Source organism: Oryctolagus cuniculus, chromosome 16 (genome assembly GCF_964237555.1).
Source record: "Oryctolagus cuniculus chromosome 16, mOryCun1.1, whole genome shotgun sequence".
In the NCBI taxonomy this organism is placed as follows: Eukaryota; Metazoa; Chordata; class Mammalia; order Lagomorpha; family Leporidae; genus Oryctolagus; species Oryctolagus cuniculus.
The window spans coordinates 3,571,066-3,589,542 of NC_091447.1; the positions used below are offsets into that span (position 1 = coordinate 3,571,066).

At 49.9% G+C, this 18,477-nt stretch overlaps 1 protein-coding gene across 8 annotated transcripts; it reads left to right on the forward strand.

The window, feature by feature from the left end:
• Positions 1 to 1,740: 1,740 nt before the first annotated feature.
• CRLF2 (cytokine receptor like factor 2) lies at positions 1,741 to 11,271 on the forward strand. Of its 8 annotated transcripts, none has more exons than XM_070059569.1 (8): positions 1,741 to 1,890; positions 4,790 to 4,889; positions 6,150 to 6,313; positions 6,780 to 6,913; positions 7,158 to 7,320; positions 9,745 to 9,850; positions 10,081 to 10,165; positions 10,246 to 11,271. In XM_070059569.1, exons 1-8 carry the CDS (start codon positions 1,764 to 1,766, stop codon positions 10,510 to 10,512), a joined length of 1,146 nt encoding a protein of 381 aa, XP_069915670.1. In that variant the 5' UTR covers positions 1,741 to 1,763; the 3' UTR covers positions 10,513 to 11,271. The 8 variants fall into 8 exon arrangements, with proteins under 8 accessions (XP_069915670.1, XP_069915665.1, XP_069915668.1 ...); XM_070059564.1 differs by having other exon boundaries at positions 1,742 to 1,890; positions 10,249 to 11,271; XM_070059567.1 differs by lacking the exon at positions 1,741 to 1,890 and having other exon boundaries at positions 4,507 to 4,889; positions 10,113 to 10,165; positions 10,246 to 10,413.
• Positions 11,272 to 18,477: the final 7,206 nt, after the last annotated feature.

Consider the following 18,477-nt stretch of genomic DNA (forward strand, 5'->3'; position numbering starts at 1 on the left):
CGGCATCCGAGGCCTTTGAAGGCAGGAGCCTGAGGTCCAGGTCTGGGCCTGAGCTGGGCTGCCTTGGTGGACTGCAGGAGCTCACCTGTGCCTGGGGCACCTGAGTTCCTGGATATCAGGTGAATGCCACCACATAGGAGGCAGGTGCACAAGGCCCTGAGCCATCCCCTGCTCATACACAGCCCTTATGTGCATGAGCAGGGAGATGCAGTCAGGGAGCCAGCAGCTCCACCCAGGTCTTTCAGTTTGATTGATCCATCTGGACAGTTGTCAGTTGTCAGTTCTGATGGCTGCCTCACCTGCTGTGTCTCCCAACAGGATTTGTCCTCGTGCAAAGGTCTTCTATCACACCCACGTTGGGGAGCTTTCATAACAATGCTTGACCTTGAGTCCAGCTTTCAGGTGTGTGCCTGGGACACCCTCAAAATTTCAAAAATATTCTTGAATGTTCTAGAACATCCTGCTTAGATGCCTGTCAGCAGGCATGCTGTCCATTGACTTTCAGTGCAGCTCCCGTGTGCTCTCTATCCGTCTGTCAATCCATCTATCATCTGTTTCTCTATCCCCACCTACTTCCATCCTTCATCCATCACCTCATATCTTTCTACCTATCTTCATTACCACATGTGTCATCTACTTCTATCTGTCCACCTATCTCTCTTTTTACCTATTGTCTAATTATCTATGTATGTGACACCTGTCAACTATCCATCCTCTTTTTTAATCTGCCCATCTTGTGCCTTTCTTTATATCTGTCTACCTATGTAGGAATCTATCACCTGTCTGTCATCTACCTACTTATTATTCTGTCAGTCATCTCTCTTTCCCTCTATCTTTGTCTATCACCTATCTGTCTACCATCTACCTATCATCTATCCACTAACCTCTCTATCACCTCTCTTTCCTATATCTGTCCTTATGCGTGAGTCTCTCCCTCAGCCATCCATCAACCTCTCTGTCTACCTTCGCACATCCCTACCAGTCATCTCTCCATCATCCACCCATCTGTAAGTCATCCATCCACCTGTCAATCATCTGTCAACCTGTCCATCATCTGTCCTTTTGTCACTCATCTGTCCATCGGTCCACCATAAGCCCAGACTGCAAGCCCCCAGCTGGTTCTGAGCCCCACCAGCACGTCACTTTGACCCCTGGAAAGCCCAGGACAGCCCCAATTTCCAGAACCTTCTGAGCTGAAATGCCACTCGTGTGCTGGATGAGGAAGTGAGTGTGACGGAGAGGCCCTAAGCCACAGAGAGATGAGTTTCCCAGGAAGCCACTTCCTATTTTTTTATTTAAAACTAAATTTATTTGGAAGGCAGAGCTACAGAGAGAGAAAGAGACAGACAAAGACAGAAGCAGAGAGAAAACGAGAGGTTCCATCTGATAGGTCTTTATGCCCATATGTTAGGCAGGATGACATCCCCAGGATGTACAAGTCCTATGTGACAGGATGACATCTCTGAGATGTCCAGGTCCTCATGCCCTTGTGATTGACAGGATGATGTCTCCAGGATGTCCAAGTCCTAATCTCCATGTGAGAGACAGGATGTTGTCCCCAGGATGTCCATGTCCTGATCCCTATCTGATTGACAGGATGACAGTGTGTGTAGTGTTTTTTTTTAATGCCGAGACTGAGTCTGTTTCCTTCCTGCCATTTTATCCTTTGTTCCATCTCTGCCTCTTCACCAAAGGGGTGTGGCCTCCATCTGTCACTCACCAGCCGAAATCTCCCCACCCTCCACCCAGGACGATCGTCACTCATGTGTCAGTCTCTCATTTCGGGAGCAGGCATGAGCTGCCCAGTCCACGCAGCAGCCCCCACAGCTGCTATCTTCCTCTTCATCTTCCTGCTGGGTCCTCGGGAGGCTTCGGGGCACCTGGGGACAGGTAAGAGGAACATGGGGGCAGGTAAGGCCTCAGTCCATTGCATTAGTGGTTTACTGTCTCTGTCCTTCCTTTGATTTTTTTTTCTCTTTCTAAATGTACCATAGAAGAATTTCATTGGGTTTTTTTGTGGTGATTTCCTGGCACTATGAAGAGGCCTGATTGGGGTGTGTGGAGAATCTGAGGTGTCTTCAAAATCTGGGTTGTGTGCATAATCTGGGCCATGTGCAGTATCTGGGCCGTGTGCAGTATCTGGGCTGTGTGCAGAATCTTGGCCATGTGCCGTGTCTAGGCCATGTACAGAATCTGGGCTGTGTGAAGACTCTGGGCTGAAGCCAGGTGCCAGGAGCTCCATCCAGGTCTCCCACGTGGGTACTAGGTGCACAAGGGCGTAGGTCTTCCCCTGCTGCCTTCACCCAGGTATGCGTGAGCAGGGAACTGCAGGCAGGAGCAAGGAGCTCCATCCAGTCTCCCACATTTGTTCAGCAGCTACACTAGGACCTGAGCCATACCCTGCTGTCGCCCCCCAGGTGTGTGTGAGCTAGAAGCTGTAGCCAGGAGCCACGACTGGCCTGGTACATGGGCCAACTTGACACCTGCCTCCCAGATGCCATGTTCGGGGGCTGCTCTGTCTCTGAAAACTGCTGTCTTATACACACACACACACACACACACACACCTGCACAGAGTGTAGGTGTCTACAAGGCTACCTCCCAGGCTGCCGCCAGCCTCAGACATCTGTCTAGCTCTCCCTTTTTGTGTCTATCCTGCAGACAAACAGCCACTCCACTGGCCCCCCACCATCCTGGAAACCCCTGTCTTTGCTTCCTGTTTCTGCCAATATAAGCCTTGGTGGCTTAAACTCCAAGCATACAGACTTCTGTGCCATCAGGGACAGAATAAGCTTCACTTTTCTGACAGCCAAAAAAATAATAATAAATAATGCCTCCTTCCACCTCCCCAGGGTGCATGAGCAGGGAGCTGCAGCCAGGAGCCAGGAGCTCCATTCTGGTCTCCAACATGGGTGCAACAGTTGTACAAGGCCCTGCACCTTCCCCTGCTGCTACATCAACTGTCGCCAGCCTCCACCATCTGTCTAGCGCTCTCTCTCTCTCTCTCTCTCTCTCTCTCTCTCTCTCTCTCTTCCTCTAACCATCTTGCAGATGGTAGGCTGGCCTACCCCTTGGCCAGTCTGGAAACCCCTGACTGTGCTTCCAGTTTCTGCCAATCTGATCATGTGTGGGGCCTCTGACCTCAGGAATTGCAGTTCCATCAGTCACAGAAGAGGCTTCACTTTTATAACAGCCAAATAATAATAGTAATAGTAAATAATGCCCCTTTCCACCTCCCAGGTGTGCATAAGCAGGGAGTTGCAGTCTGGAGCAATGAACTCCATCCGGGTAGCCCAGGTGAGTGCAGCAGGTGCAGAGGCCCTGAGCTATCCTCTGCTGCCTTCTCCCAGGTGTGCATGAGAAGGGAGCAGCAGCCAGGAACCAGGAGCTCCATCAGGGTCTCCCACAGCAGTTGCACAAGCTGAGCCATTCCCTGCTTCCTCTCTTCCTCCTCCTCCACCTACTGCTGAGTCACCACCCCTACACCAGGCCCCGACCACAAGTTCCACTTCTGCTTTTCGATTGCAAAGTGGGTGTAGCCGATGGTTATCAATCACTCCGGATTCGTGTTTTTTCCTTCATGGACAGAAGTTGCAGTGAGGTCTTTGCTCCTGCTAGAGGCATGCACAGAAACACACTCACACATGCAAATTCTTCTCATGTGCAAGGTGAGGCCTAGCAAGGACTTCCTAAAGCCCTAGTTCCAGAAACCAGAAGTTGATGGATGACTGACAGTTATCATCTCTCAAGTCACCAACCAGGACATGTCAGAGAGACAGGTGGTATTCAAAGAGGAGTTGATTTCAGTGAAATGCATGAATGGTTTTTTCCTTGATATGCATTTCCCATTTGTTTTAACAAACTCTGTTTGAGTGACACTTGGATGTTTACATATGCATTCAGATTCATCACATATGAGTTGCTATAGACCCTTCTGCCAATGGATCCATCCATGTGCTTGCCTACATGTCCATGCATCCATCCATCCACCCACCCACCCATCCACCTATCTACACATCCAACCATCCAACCATCCATTTATCCACAGATCCAAGCATTCATCCATCTACCCATCCACCTATCCACTCATCCCCACCCCCCCACCCACACATCCAACCATCCATCCATTGCATCTATCCATCCACCTGTCTGTCCACCCACCCACCCATCCATCATTCATCCATATCAGAGTGTCCAGGTTTGAGTTCTTGTTGTGTTTCAGATTCCAGCCCTCTGATCCTGCACACCTGGGAGGCAGCAGCAGGGGATGGCTCTGGCCCCAGTGCAACTGCTACACCCATGTGGTAGACCTTGTTGGAGCTCCTGGCTTCTGACTGCAGCTCCATGCTCATGCATACCTGGATTAAGGGAGAAGCAGGAGATGGTTCAACGTCTTGCGCAAGTGCTGCACTCACATGGGAGACCCAGATGGAGCTTCTGGCTCCTGGCTGCAGCTCTCTGCTCATGCATGCCTAGGAGGCAGCTGCAAAGGACAGCTCAGGTCCCTGTGCACCTGTTGCACCCACGTGAGAGATGCAGATGGAGCTCCTCACCCCTGACTGCAGATTCCTGCTCCTGCACATCTGGGAGGGGGTTCCAGGTACTTTGACCATGACCTGGTGGTGCCATAGATGATGGTGACCCAGCTAGGATGTCACCAGGGCTGCAGACTTTCCCTCAGTGTTGCACCTGCGCATTCCAGCTCAGGATGCCCCTGAAAGCTATCACTCATCCATCCAGCGGGTCGGGCATTTGCTGGCAGTGGTCTGTGCATCTGTGTCTCCATGCAGGGCAGCTAGGACTCCAGATCACCTGCTTCAATTTCCAGACGGTACAGATCACCTGGGATGCTGGCGAAACATCTGGAAGCAACCTGACCTTCATGTACAGGTGAGGTCCTTGGGAAGTGAGTGAGGCCAGGAGCCTCAGTTACAAAGTGGATTCTGCCTCTGGAGGAGTGCATGGGTGTGAGAGAGCTCAGGAGGGTGTGCAGTGGACACGAGGTGCAGATAGATGCTGAGAAATTACAAAGCGATTTCAGTATATTTTTGCCTCCAGCTCAAAATGAAGGCAAACAATGCTTGAAATGAATGCACAAAAATTGATGCAAAAATGCTTGGAAATGTATTATGCAAAAAATAAAAATATGCAGTTACCTCAGCATGTTTTGCATCCAGCTTGAGATGCATGCAAAAATGCACCCTCCAAAAAATAAAATTATTCCGAGATCTCAACATGTTTTTATCCATCTTGATATGCATAGAAGTAATGCTTGAGATGCACAAAGTGCAGAGATGCATGCCCAAAAAAGCATGCATAAATGCATGGAAATGCACTATGCAAAAAAATGCAGCCATTTCAGTGTACTTTTAGTGCAACTTGAAATACATGCAAACAATGTTTGAAATGCATTGTAAAAATGAATGCAAAAGTGCAAGGAGGGGTCAGTGCTGTGGCCTAGCAAGAAAAGCTGCTGCCTGCAGTGCCAGCATCCCATATGGATGCCTGTTCAAGTCCTGGCTGCTCCACTTCCAAACTAGCTTACTGCTATGGCCTGGGAAAGCAATAGCAGATGGCCCAAGTCCTTGGGCCCCTAAACCGTGTGGGAGACCCTGAAGAAGCTCCTGGTTCCTGGCTTCAGATTGGCAGCCAACTGGGGAGTGAACCAGTGGATGGAAAACCTCTCTCTCTCTCTCTCTCTCTCTCTCTCTCTCTTCCTCTCTTTCTCTTTGTGTGTAACTCTGACTTTAAAATAAATAAATGAATCTTTTTTTAAAAAGTGCATGGAAATGCATCCAGTAAAAATCATGCAGCAATCTGTTTATTTTTGCATGAAGCTTGAAATGCATGCAAACAACGCTTGAGATGCATGCAAAAAATTCCATGCAAAAAGAATGGAAATGCGTTATGCAAAAATTATCTCAGTATATTTTTGCATCCAGATCAAAATGCATGCAAACAATGCCTGCAAAAATGCACGGAGATAAACTTGAGGAGCATGCCAAAGCAAAATAATGCACAAGCATGCATCCTACAAAACATCACATCACACCTGCCTTGCAGGTGACACTGGAAATTCTTTTTTAATTCTATAAGAGCCTCAGGGATGGGGCTCAGCACGCGCCGCTGTCCTGTGTGTGTCCCCGTCAGGTTCCAGGATGACCCTGCCTATGTCCAGTGCCTGCACTACAGCATCCATGGCAGTCACACCAACGGGTGCCTGCTGTCTACCGCGGGCGATGACATCCTGCACTTTGTGCTCCTCAATGGCAGCCACGCCCTCATCAACCGCAGCCAGTGGCTCAGCGACCACCGTGAGTGCTCATGGGTGTATTTCTTCTGGTTTAGATGGACATCTGTTAGTCATGTCTTTAGAGAGGGTAGGGGAAATTGCAGGATCATCCAGTTACCTGCTCCAGGGTGCCCTGCAAACCCTCCTTGGCCAAGCGTGCAAATGCAATGGAAACAATACATCATGAGCACATGCTGACCCACATGACATCACACATTAACCATGTGACGTCACACAATTAACGATGTGACCTCACCTGATGACCGACACGACGTCACAGGCTCCAACCCACATGACATCACTCAAAGATCCATGTGAGATCACCTGATAACCGCATGACGTCACTCGAGAAGCCCCCTCCGCGTGACGTTGCCTGGAGTGGGCGGGGAATTGCTGGATGCCTCTGTGATGTCACCGAGCTGCGACTGGCGGCTCGTGTTGGATGTGACGGTGGCAAGGTTTTCCCCTCCTCCTCCTCCTCCTCTCAGTGAAGCCCGGCTCACCCCGTGATGTCAGCTTCCAGTGGGAGGAGGAGGCAGTGACTGTGAGCTGCGTGCAACTACCCTACAGCGGGATCCTGTACGAGGTGCAGCACCGTAGCACCTTCGACACTGAGTGGCAGGTGAAGGAGTCGGGGCCTGGGGCGGGGGGCGGGGTCTGCACGGGTCTCCCACGTGAGTGCAGCAGGTGCACAGGGACCTGAGCCACCTCCTGCTGCTGCCTCCTAAGTGTGTGTGAGCAGAAAGATGAAGCCAGGAGCCAGGAGCTCCATCCGGGTCTCCCAGGTGGGAATAGCAGGTGCATAGGTATCTGCAGCCTCAGATGAGCCCTGAAGTGTGGTCGCTCTGTCTCCCCAAAACTCACAGTCCCAGGATGCGGAGACCTGCAATGTCACCATCCACGGCCTGGATCCAGACAAATGCTACCGCTTCCGGGTGCGAGCGAGGACGAAGCTGTCTGTCTATGGCCCTGAGGCCCAGCCCAGCGAGTGGTCAGCTATCAGTCATTGGAAGCGGGCACGGCCAAAAGGTGAGAACACCTGGCCGCAGGTACAGGCCACGCCCAGCTTCAGGGTTCCCAGGGGAACTAGACGGAAGGGGTGGGACCAGGGGAAAGGGGAGGAACTAGGAGCTCAGATTGACAGGAGAAGGGGCAGGATAAGGAGTAAGGATTGACAGGAGAACAGGAGGAACCAGAAGCAGAGATTAGCAGGAGAAAGGGTGCGACCTGGAGTGGAGACTGATAGGAGATGGGTGAGGGACCAAGGCTGGAGACTGACAGGAAAAGGGGTGGGACCAGGAGTGGGCAGAGGGGTGACTTCTGCTGGGCACAGATGAATAAATGGGAACATCAGAAAGCAGTGATGGAGGCCCTGATGGACGTCTAAGGTGACAGGCGTCATGGCCAGAAGGTGACACATGACATGTGACATGGCCATGTGGCTTCAGGCATGTCTATGGCTGCTCAGAGGTGTCAGGCAACATGTGGATGGCCAGATGGAAGGGTGGAATAGATGGTTGGGAACGGACATGGAGCTGTGCAGGTGATGGGCAGACTGGTAGAGAGATGTGGAGAGGCTCAGATGATTGACACATGGAGAGATGGATGATTGACAAATGAATAAACACTCAGATGATTGACACATAGATAGACAGATATTAAGATGATGGACACATACATTAATAGATACACAGAGGATGGACACACACGCAAAGATGATGGGTAATGGACAGATGGGATAGATTGATGGACAGGTACAGAATAACAAGAAGGAAATTGGAGTTGAAAGGCTGGCTTGTTTTGGGTGAAAGAAATGTGAAATCAATGCAAAGTGATTTCCATGACATCTACAAGGTCACTGCATGGATAACAGATAGATAGGCAGATTGACAGACAGGTAAATGGATGGATTAATAGATGGATGGATAGATAGATAGATAGATAGATAGATAGATAGATAGATAGATAAAATGGATAGGCAGATAAATGGATAGATTGGCAGACACATAGATATGTAGCTAGATAGATGATAAGTTGATGGATTGACAAATGGATAAATACAAAGATACTTTGATATGTAGATATGATAGATAAATGGATGGATTGGCAGATGGACACATATATATGTAGGTAGATAGATGATAGATAACTAGATGTACTGATGGGTAAGTGGTTGGATTGACAGATACATAAACAGATGGATCTGTAGATAGATGATAAATAAGTGGGTAGATTGACAGATACATAGATATGTAAATAGATGATAGATACATAAGTGGATGGATAGACAGATAAGTAGCTGATTTACGGATGGATAGACCGATAGATATGTAGATAGATGATAGATAAGTGGATGGAAAGACAGATAAATGGTAGGATTGACAGATACACAGATAGATATGTAGACAGATAATAGATAAGTGGATGAATTATCAGATGAATAGATATGTAGACAGATAGATGTTAGATACATGGTTAAATTGACAGATACATGGATAGATATGTAAATATATAATAGGTACATGGTTGGACAGATAAATGATATATCAGCAGACAGATAGATATATTGATACACATAGATACATAGATAAATGATTAATGAGAGACACAAACCAGAGGATTGACACATGACTGGGAGAACTGATAGAGAAACAGTTATGGAATATGGATACCTGATGCACAGATGACAGTTCACCAACAATGGGTAAACATAGACACATATATTGGAGATGATGGACAAGTGACAGACAGAGGAGAAGATAGACATCAGTTGGTGGTAGATGGCACAGACAGGCACGTAGATGACAGATGGATCTATGGATTGATGGACAGGAAATAGATTGACAGACAATAGGTGAGGGATGGATGGATAAAAGATGAGACAGAACATACATAGTTGATGGACAGGTGGATGATTGACAGATGGTAGATAGACATACAACATGAGTGAATTGACAGGTCAATCTGTATTATACATATCATGGATGATCAACAGACATATGTGATTGACAGATGGTAGATAGACCCACAGATGAGTGGATTGATTGACAGGTCAGTCTGTACTATATATGTCTCCATGCATGAAGATGGACATAGATGATTGACAGGTGGCAGATAGCCATCAGATGAGTGGATTGATTGACAGATCAGTCCATATTACCTATGTCTCCATAGATAATGATAGATAGACATAGATGATAGATAAGTAGTAGTGACACACAGGTGAGTGGACTGATTGACAGATGTCTCTGTGGATGATGATGGACAGGGTCAGCATCAGGGTCTTGTGGGTGGCCCTGCCTCTGCCCTGGCTGGGGGTGTGTGTGCAGGTGCATGCCTGGTTCATTTGTGGCCTGAAGGCAGTTCATGGCATTCTAGAGCATTCCAGAAGGTTCTAGAAATGGAGCAGGGCCTTGTTGATTTATTTTATTTTATTTTATTTTATTTTTTAAGATTCATGCTCAGACAGGGCTCAGGGCCCCAAGCTGACCTTCATCTTTGTCCTGGCCAGCATCCTGAGCATGGGCCTCCTCTTTCTGTCCCTGTGGAAGTTGCACAGGTGAGGCCGGCACTGACCAGATGCACAGGTCGGGGGGGCATCAGGGCTGGGCAGGGGTCCATGCACACCTGGGAAGAGGCAGCAACAGGGGTTGGCTCAGGGCCTTGTGCACCTGCTATACCCACCTGGGAGACCCAGATGGAGCTCCTGGGGATGGCTCAGGGTCTTGTGCTCCTGGGTGGGGAGGGAAGGGGAGGACCTGCCACATGAATGACAGCTGTCGGTTACAGTGTCAAGAAATTTCTCGTGCCCACTGTGCCAGACCCCAGATCCAGCTTCCCCGGGCTCTTCGAGTGCCACCGAGGAGATTTCCAGGTAAAGCCCAGTGTTCCTGGCCCATGTACTTACCCCTCACCTTTTACCTTTCACCATTCACCTTTCACCTTTCACCCCAGCAGGAGTGGATCTCTGACACCCAGAATGTGGCACCTCCGGATCCAATGGAAGACAGTGCCCCGGAGCACACACTGGTCATCCACCTGCCCAGGATGGACCCCCAGGAGGTGCCTGGGGCATCCAACCCGGGGTACCCTGAAGTTAGGGAGCAGAAAGCCACTGTGGACTCCCCCAGGCTCCCTCGCTCCCCACCGGAAAGCACCAGCCTGGAAGCCCTGGCACAGCCCAAATTCACACTGGCAGACACACACTATGTGGTGATGTAAAAGGGGTTTGCAAACTAAGGAGGCAAAGCGGGCAGCGGGGGCAGGGGGAATGTCTCCTGGGCTCCACAGCTGCAGGATGCGGACCTCTGAGGTCCCCTCAGCCTGTGCTGGGCACCATCCTGGGGACCTGAGGACCTTACCTGGGGAAGGAGGGGGGCTGTTAGGGGTTGGCTGCTTGGGACTGTTGCTGCACAGGACCCCTTCTGGATGTGAGTCAGAGACGTCCATGGTCTCCGGGAACCCCTCCCTCAGCTGTCACTCAGAGGAGGGGGTGGGGGACAGGGAGATGGAGCTGTCGCTGCCAAGGATCCCCCTTTGGCTATGCATCAGAGACCCTCTTGCTCTCAAGGAACCCTCCCTCAGCTGTGGGCAGGGCTGCAGCTGTCCATTACCCTGCAAGGCCCGCCCTTCCTGGAACTTTTTAGAAACTAAGCCATGGTGGCTGCCTAGATGCTGAGAAGATACCTCAGCCACACCCTTGGGCTCCAGCCAAGACCACAGATGCCGTCTCTGTTGTTACTCAGTGTCCATCATGGAAATGACAGCTCAGCCAGTGAGCCTCTGAACCATTTGAGAAGATACTTCCTTGACGTGTGTCAGTTACACTGGAAAAAAAAAAAAAAACCCAGAGGTGATAGGAATTCTCTCCACAATGACATTAGCATTTCTCCTAAATCTGCCGGCTGACCTCTGTGACTCTTGACCTGCATGACCCCTGACCTCGTGCCCCACCAGGAAAAAAATGGAAAAATATTCACATTCTCGGTTTGGCTTTTATTATTTAATAAGCAGAAAACACAAAACACACAGATACCTGAGCAAGCACCTGCTGCTGCTTCCCAGGTGGGCATCAGCAGGAGCCTGTAGCCAGGAGCTCCATCTGGGTCTCCTATGTGGTTGTAGCAGGTGCGCAATGCATTGAGCTATCCCCTGCTGCTGCTCCCAGAAGTGCATGAGCAGGGGACTGCAGCCAGGAGCTCCATCGGGGTATGCCACGTGGACGCAGCAGGTGCACAAGGACCTGAGCCATCTCGCAGCAGGTGGACTGGGTGGGGCATGCCCTGGCATGCCATGTCACAGCAGCCCATCCATCATCAACCACCACTTTCTCCTCCAGGCTTCCTCTTCTCTTTTCCCTCTGCCTGTCACTCACTCCCTGCCCAAGCCCACCCCCAGATGCCAACCCTGAGTCCTTAATGGGGTGGGAATTTTTTTTTAAATCTTGGCTTGCATCTCAAAGCCTTTATCAGCTGTGTGCAGCCTGCCAGGTGCAGCCCCAGCTGAAACCAAGCTCCAGGTGCCTCCTGCTGAGACCTTAACATTCACACAGATACACCCACCTGGGTGATCAGAGCTGGGAAGCTCTGGGGAGACCCAGGAAGGGGGATCCTAAATTTCTAGAAGTTTCCTAGGCTTCACCCTCCTCCCCCAAGGACTTCCCCTCCTCCTCCTCATCCCACTCTGCTCACCTGGAGCAGGAGCCATGAGCAGGTGCAAATCAGCTCAGCAGCAGCAGCCATAGATCCTGCAAATTCTGGGCTCACCTGGAGGCTGACTGACAAGCCAGCACCGCCTCCCTCTCCTCTTCCTCCTCCACCAGTCTATCTTTCTGCCTGCCTGTCCATCTACTGTTCCTCTTCCCCACCTCCCAGTCCTTCCTCCTATGGCAAGATTGAAAAATCGGAGCCCCTGGCAAATGAGGTCAGCTCATGTCCACAGCTGCACACAACCCCACTCTTCCTGAAGGGAAGAATGAGAAGAAAAATGTGCAACCATTGGGGTGTTGTTCACATGGGACGTGAATTAAGGCATGAAGGGACAGAGATGAGGGGCTGAGGGATGGAGCTGTCCCTCATGTGTTGATCTGTAAGAGGTCAGCTGGATTTGGGGGACTTTGGCTGGGACTTGTGTGGTCAGACTGTGGGTGCAGGAGACATTCCACCAACTGGTGGGGCCACAGCCCACATGCGCTGTCGCTCACTGGTGTGTGGACGGTCTCCCAGTGTCTGTCACTCCCATTGACGGCTCATCAATCTGTCATCCTGTTTATCTGCATAAAAGCAATGCAGGCAGGTGGACCTGCAGCAGCATACTCAGGGGTGTCTATTATTTTTAAAGGGCACTCTGGAATTAGGGGAGGAGACAAGGGTTGCTCACGGGGTGGGGGTGGGGTGTCGTTCAGTATACGGTCACCATGCATGCTCACCTGTGTTTGCATGGGAAGCAGAAGCAGCACCTGTGTTCAGAGCTGTGAGGTTTACCTGGAGGACGCTGCTGTCACCTGAAGGCCACACACAGTACTGTGGGCTGCCTGGTGGTTCCGGCATCCGAGGCCTTTGAAGGCAGGAGCCTGAGGTCCAGGTCTGGGCCTGAGCTGGGCTGCCTTGGTGGACTGCAGGAGCTCACCTGTGCCTGGGGCACCTGAGTTCCCGGACATCAGGTGAATGCCACCACATAGGAGGCAGGTGCACAATGCCCTGAGCCATCCCCTGCTGCTGCCTCTCATGTGTGCGTGACCAGGGAGATGCAGTCAGGGATCCAGCAGCTCCATCCAGGTCCCTCAGTGTCCCTAATCCGTCTCGACAGATGCCCATCAGTTCTGATGGCTGCCTTACCTGCTGCTTGTGCTGGGTCTCCCATCAGGATTTGTCTTCATGCAAAGATCTATTGCACCCACGTTGGGGAGCTGTCGTAACAATGCTTGAACTTGAGTCCGGCTTTTGGGTGTATCACCAGGCCAGCTGTCCATTGATTTTCAGTGCAGCTTCCCTGTACTATACATCTATCTACCTATCTATCTTTTTTATCTATGTATCTACATCTCCATCTACGTCCATCCATAATCCATCATCTCTTATCTATCTTCATTATCATCATGTATCATCTACCTCTGTCTACCATCTCTCTTTCTACCTATTGTCTAATTATATATATGGGGCACCTGTCAGCTACCCATCCTCTTTATTAATCTGTACATCATGTCTTTCCCTATATCTGCATATCTAGGAATGAATCCATCATCTACTCATCATTCTGTCAATCATCTCTCTTTCCTCTCTTTTCCTTCTTATCATTCTGTCAATCATCCCTCTATGTGTGTTTATGACTTATCTATTATCTCTTTGAGCATTAATCTCTAAGTCAATCACCTCTCTTTCATATATCTCAGTCTCTATGTGTGAATCTCTCCATCATTCACCCATCAACCTCTCTTTCTACCTGTGCATGTCCCTACCTGTAATCCGTCCATCATCCAACCATCTGACAATCATCGTCTGCCTTTCATTATCCACCAGTCCATCATCCATCTGTCAAGCATCCATCCATCTCTCAATCATCCATCTGGCTGTCCATAGTCAGCCTGAAAGCAAAATGGGAACCAGAACCAGAATCACTGGTTCTTCCCCCACCAGCAGCCACATCACTGGTGCCCCTGGAAAGTCCAGGACGTCCCAGTTTCTAGAATGAGTTGAATCAAAATGTCATTCATGGGCTGAATGAGGAAGAGGAAGCTTGATGCTGAGGTCCAGGGCTGCAAAGCAATGAGTCTCCCTGAAAGCCAGTTCCCATTTTTTATTTAAAAATAATTTATTTGTAAGGCAGAGTTAGTGAGAGAGAGAGCGAGAGAAAAAGAGATAGGAAGAGAAAGAAAGCAACTGGTGACATGTTGCTCCCCCTCTTCGTGGAGGAATGACACTAAACCCTACGCTGTTCTTTCGTCTTCTCGGCCCTTCCTGGGTTTGCTGCTGGTCCTTCCCGGGTTGGCTGCCGACCCCTCCACCTGGTACCCCCTGCCACTTTCCCCGCTTCCGCGGAGGAGTGGCACACCGCCGGCCGGCTCTCTCGGGGGCTGCTCAGATGTTATCCGGATGTTCCTGGTGCATGTTGTCTCTCTCCTCCTTTATAGTCCTCTTCCACCAATCCCAACTCTGCTGCCCACATGCCGAGCACGCTGCTCTCCTCCAATCAGGAGCAGGATCAGCTCCTGCAGCTTATCAGTCAAACTGGCGAGAGGCAGCTGCATAGAGGTTGTTTGGGCTCTCTCTCAGCGCCATATTGTGGGAGAGCAGATGCATAGAATAAGTCTTAATTCCAGTAACTTAGTCTAGTCTCAGTTGCTCCCCACAGTAACATATGCAGGTCCTCATGCCCATGTGATTGACAGGATGATTTCCCCAGGATGTCCAGGTCCTCATGTGCTTGTGATATACAGGCTAACAACCCCGTGTGATTGACAGAATGATGGCCGTGTGTGTGTGTGTGTGTGTGTATTTTAATGCCAAGACTGACTCTGCTTCCTTCCTGTCATTTTATCCCCCACTCCATCTGTGCCTCTTCAACAAATGGGAATAGCCTCCACATGTCACTGACCAGCTGAATTCCCCCTGGACAGCTGTCAGATATGTGTCAGTCCCTTGTCTCAGGAGCAGGCATGAAAGCTTCCAGCTGGGCAGGGGCTCCCACTTCTGTCTTCCTCTTTTTTTTTCCTGCTGGGACTTGGGGAGGCTTCAGGGCACCTGGGAGCAGGTAAAGGGGCACCTCAGCACAGGTAAGGCCTCAGCCCATGTTACTTGTGGTTTATGGTCTCTGTCCTGCTTTTCGATTTCTTTTTTTCTCTTTGTGAAAGTACTGTGGAATGGGGTTAATTTTTTGTGTGTGTGATTATTTCCTGGCACCACAAAAAGACCTACCTCTGGGGCATGTGGAGAATCTGAGGTGTCTTGAGAATCTGGTCTGTGTGCAGAATTTGGGCCGTGTGGAGAATCTGGGCTAAAGCCAGGAGCCAGGAGCTCCATCCAGATCTCCAACATGGATGCAACAGATGCTCTGGGATCTGAGCCATCCCCTGATTCCTCTCTTCATCCTCCTCTTCCTGCTGCAGAGTCACACCCCAGCTACAAGTTCCACAGCTGCTTCTCCATTGCAAAGTGGCCATGGCCAATGGCTATCACTCACTTCAGTTTGGTGGGGTTTGTGTATTTTTTTGCAATGAGGCCTGTGCTGCTGCTGGAGGCATGCACAGGGATACACGCATGCATGCAACTTCTTCTCCCACAGGCCTGGATGAATCCCAGAAAGGAATTCCCAAAGCTTCAGGTCAAGATGCCAAGAGTTGGTGGGTGACTGACAGCTGTCATAACTAGTATCACCCCAAGACTGCTCCAGCTCACAAAGCAAATCCACTAGATGAGATAGAGACTTCCAGACCCAAGACAGGCAGGGCCTGCACTACGCCCCTCATAAGCAGGAAGCAGCTATGGAAGATGTGATGATTCTATGCCCTTCAACATCCCTTAAGATTAAGAGAATGGAGTCTCTGAGGGGGGAATGTTGTAGGCAGGTATATAGGATAAAATCGATCAGGTTTGTGAGCCGGAAGGCCATGCCTTCATCATGCCTCCTGTGTGGCCTCATCCCCCTACCTGGCCCCATCTGTGTGCCCACCTGCCAGTCAGGCTAATTAACACTCCCCTTTGGAAGTGGATTAAAGACCTGGGACACTGTGGGCCCAGCTCTTTTTTTTTTTTTTTGCCCTTTTTCCTTATTCCTTGGACCCACTGGCTGCCCCTGCACCTTCAGGGCACATAGCCTTTGAGCCACCTGCCCCATGCTTTCTGGACTGCGTGCTCCTCCACATGGCTGGCTCCTGGTACTCAGTATGAATCCAGATTTCCCTCTCTCTCTTTGATAGGGCCCTCACTCTCTTATGCATTTCTCTCACTGAATAAAAACCTTAAAATTAAAAACAAACAAACAAACTGGTGTCACCAACTGCAACCCCTCAGAGAACACCACGTGGCATTCAAAGAGAAGTTGATTTCGGCATTGAAATTTCCTTTTTTGCAAATGTATGTGTTTTTTTTTTCATGATATGCATTGCCCAAGAATGTTTTTAGCAACCTCTCATTGACAGACACTTGGATGTTTATATATGCATTCAGCTGCATCACATACAAGTTGCTATTGATCCATCTGCCCATGGATCAATCCATATGTTCACTTACATGTCGATCTGTCCACCCATCCACCCATATATCCATCTATCCATCCATTCATCACCCATCCATTTATATATCATCCACTCATCCAATGACCCACGCACCCATCCATCCATCCACCCATCTATCCATCTATCAATCCCTTGTTCATCAATCCACATTGACATCTATCAATCACCTGTCCATTGATCTGATATAGACAGGCAGATAAGATAAATTTATTAGGTTTGTGAGCTGGAAGACCATGCCTCCACCACACCCCTGTGTGATCTCATCTCCCTACCTGACCTAACCCGTATGCCCACCTACCAATCAAACTAGGTAACCACTCCCCTTTGGAAGTGTAAAAGGCCTGGAAAATCACAAAGTCGCTCTCTCTTCGCCTTCACTTTGCTGCTCATACTAAGCTACTTGTGGCTGCTCATAACCAAATGCTCACTGCACATGGCTCTTGGCCTGCTCTCTGCCCAGTATGGACTTAATTTCCTGGCTTTTCTTTCTTGCTTAGATTAAAGTCCTCACTCTCCCATGCATTTCTCTCACTAAATAAAAAGCTTAAAAACTTACCATGCTGCCTGGTCTATTTGTGCAAGAACCCACACAGCTTATTAATTTCAGAAATATTAATAGGGGCCAGTGCTGTGGCATAGTGGATAAAGCTGCTTCCTGCAATGCCAACATCCCATATGGGCGCCGGTTCAAAACCTGGCTGCTCCACTTCTGATCCAGTTCTCTGCTTTGGCCTGAGAAAGCAGTACAAGATGCCCAAGTGTTTGGGCCCCTACACCTGGGTGTGAGGAAGATCCTGGCTCCTGGCTTCAGATTGGCTCAGCTCCAGCCATTGCAGCCATTTGGGAAGTGAGCCAGAGAATGGAAGACTTCTGCTCTCTCTGCCTCTCTGTAACTCTTCCTTTCAAATAAATAAATAAATCTTTAAAAAGAAATATTAATTAACAGGTTGGTTTCAGATCCACATCCACATCTTATCCTGTCCATCTATCTATATCCCAGGTGCATCCCTCGGCCAAATTACCCACCATCTGCTTCTAAAAATGAGGACAGGGACTCTGAGTGATGGACAGTGACTCTGAGCGATGGACAGCTAGGGCATCTGACCCTCACCATGCATGAGCCATGTTCTGATCACGTGATCACCCCACAATCTCCACTCAGCTGACTGCCAAAACATGGCTACCTCCGCAATGGATGCTTCTTCCCATAGCAGCCATCCAGCCACGCCCTTTCCTTACTGCAATCCCCACACTGCTGCCCATATGAGGCCCAAGCATGCCCATGCCTGTCAACTGGGGACCCCAAGAGCAGGGGAATTTTTTCCCCAGTTCAGTGTGGACCAGGCCTGGTCTACATGGCTCCCCGCGTGCCAGCAGCACCTGTACCTTGAATAAGGTCCTTGTGCACCTGCTGCACCCACGTGGGGGTCCAGAATGGAACTCTGGTGCAGGTGATTCAGAGCTGAGTGACTGACATGTGCAAAGTAGCCGGGATCTTGGGAGCAGCCAGAGCTAGCAGCTCCCCCACCAGCAGCACTGTGTGATATGCATAGCCTTGTCTTAGTCATTCGGAGTGACTGGTCCCCTGCAAAAAAAAAAAAAAAAGTGAAGAATGACAGCTGGGTAAGGGGGATGTAATGTAGCAACTCAGTATCCCCTGCTGCCTCCTAGGTGTGCATGAGCAGGGATCTGCAGCCAGGAGCTCCATCCAGGTCTCCCCAGGTGTGCATGAACAGGGAGCTGCATTCAAACCACAGCAACCTAGCCCCTTTGCAACACTCCCCAAGCTGCCAGCCCAGCCTCCACACCTTCCCCCATCCACTACACCAAAATCATTGTTTTGACAGACAGGCCCTGGGGGGATGCTGTGACACCGTTCCTCTGGACATAGCATGCCCTGGTGATTATAGGGGATCTTGCTTTGCTGCTTCAGAGCAAGGACTGTTCCTTTGAGA

Excerpts from the sequence above, each read along its gene's own strand:
- CRLF2 (XM_070059562.1), top strand. The coding sequence starts at position 4,651 with ATGTCACCAGGGCTGCAGACTTTCCCTCAGTGTTGCACCTGCGCATTC. Across the intron at positions 4,890-6,149 it reads AACCTGACCTTCATGTACAG|GTTCCAGGATGACCCTGCCT; the intron begins GTGAGGTCCTTG and ends TGTCCCCGTCAG. Across the intron at positions 7,321-9,744 it reads GAAGCGGGCACGGCCAAAAG|ATTCATGCTCAGACAGGGCT; the intron begins GTGAGAACACCT and ends TTATTTTTTAAG.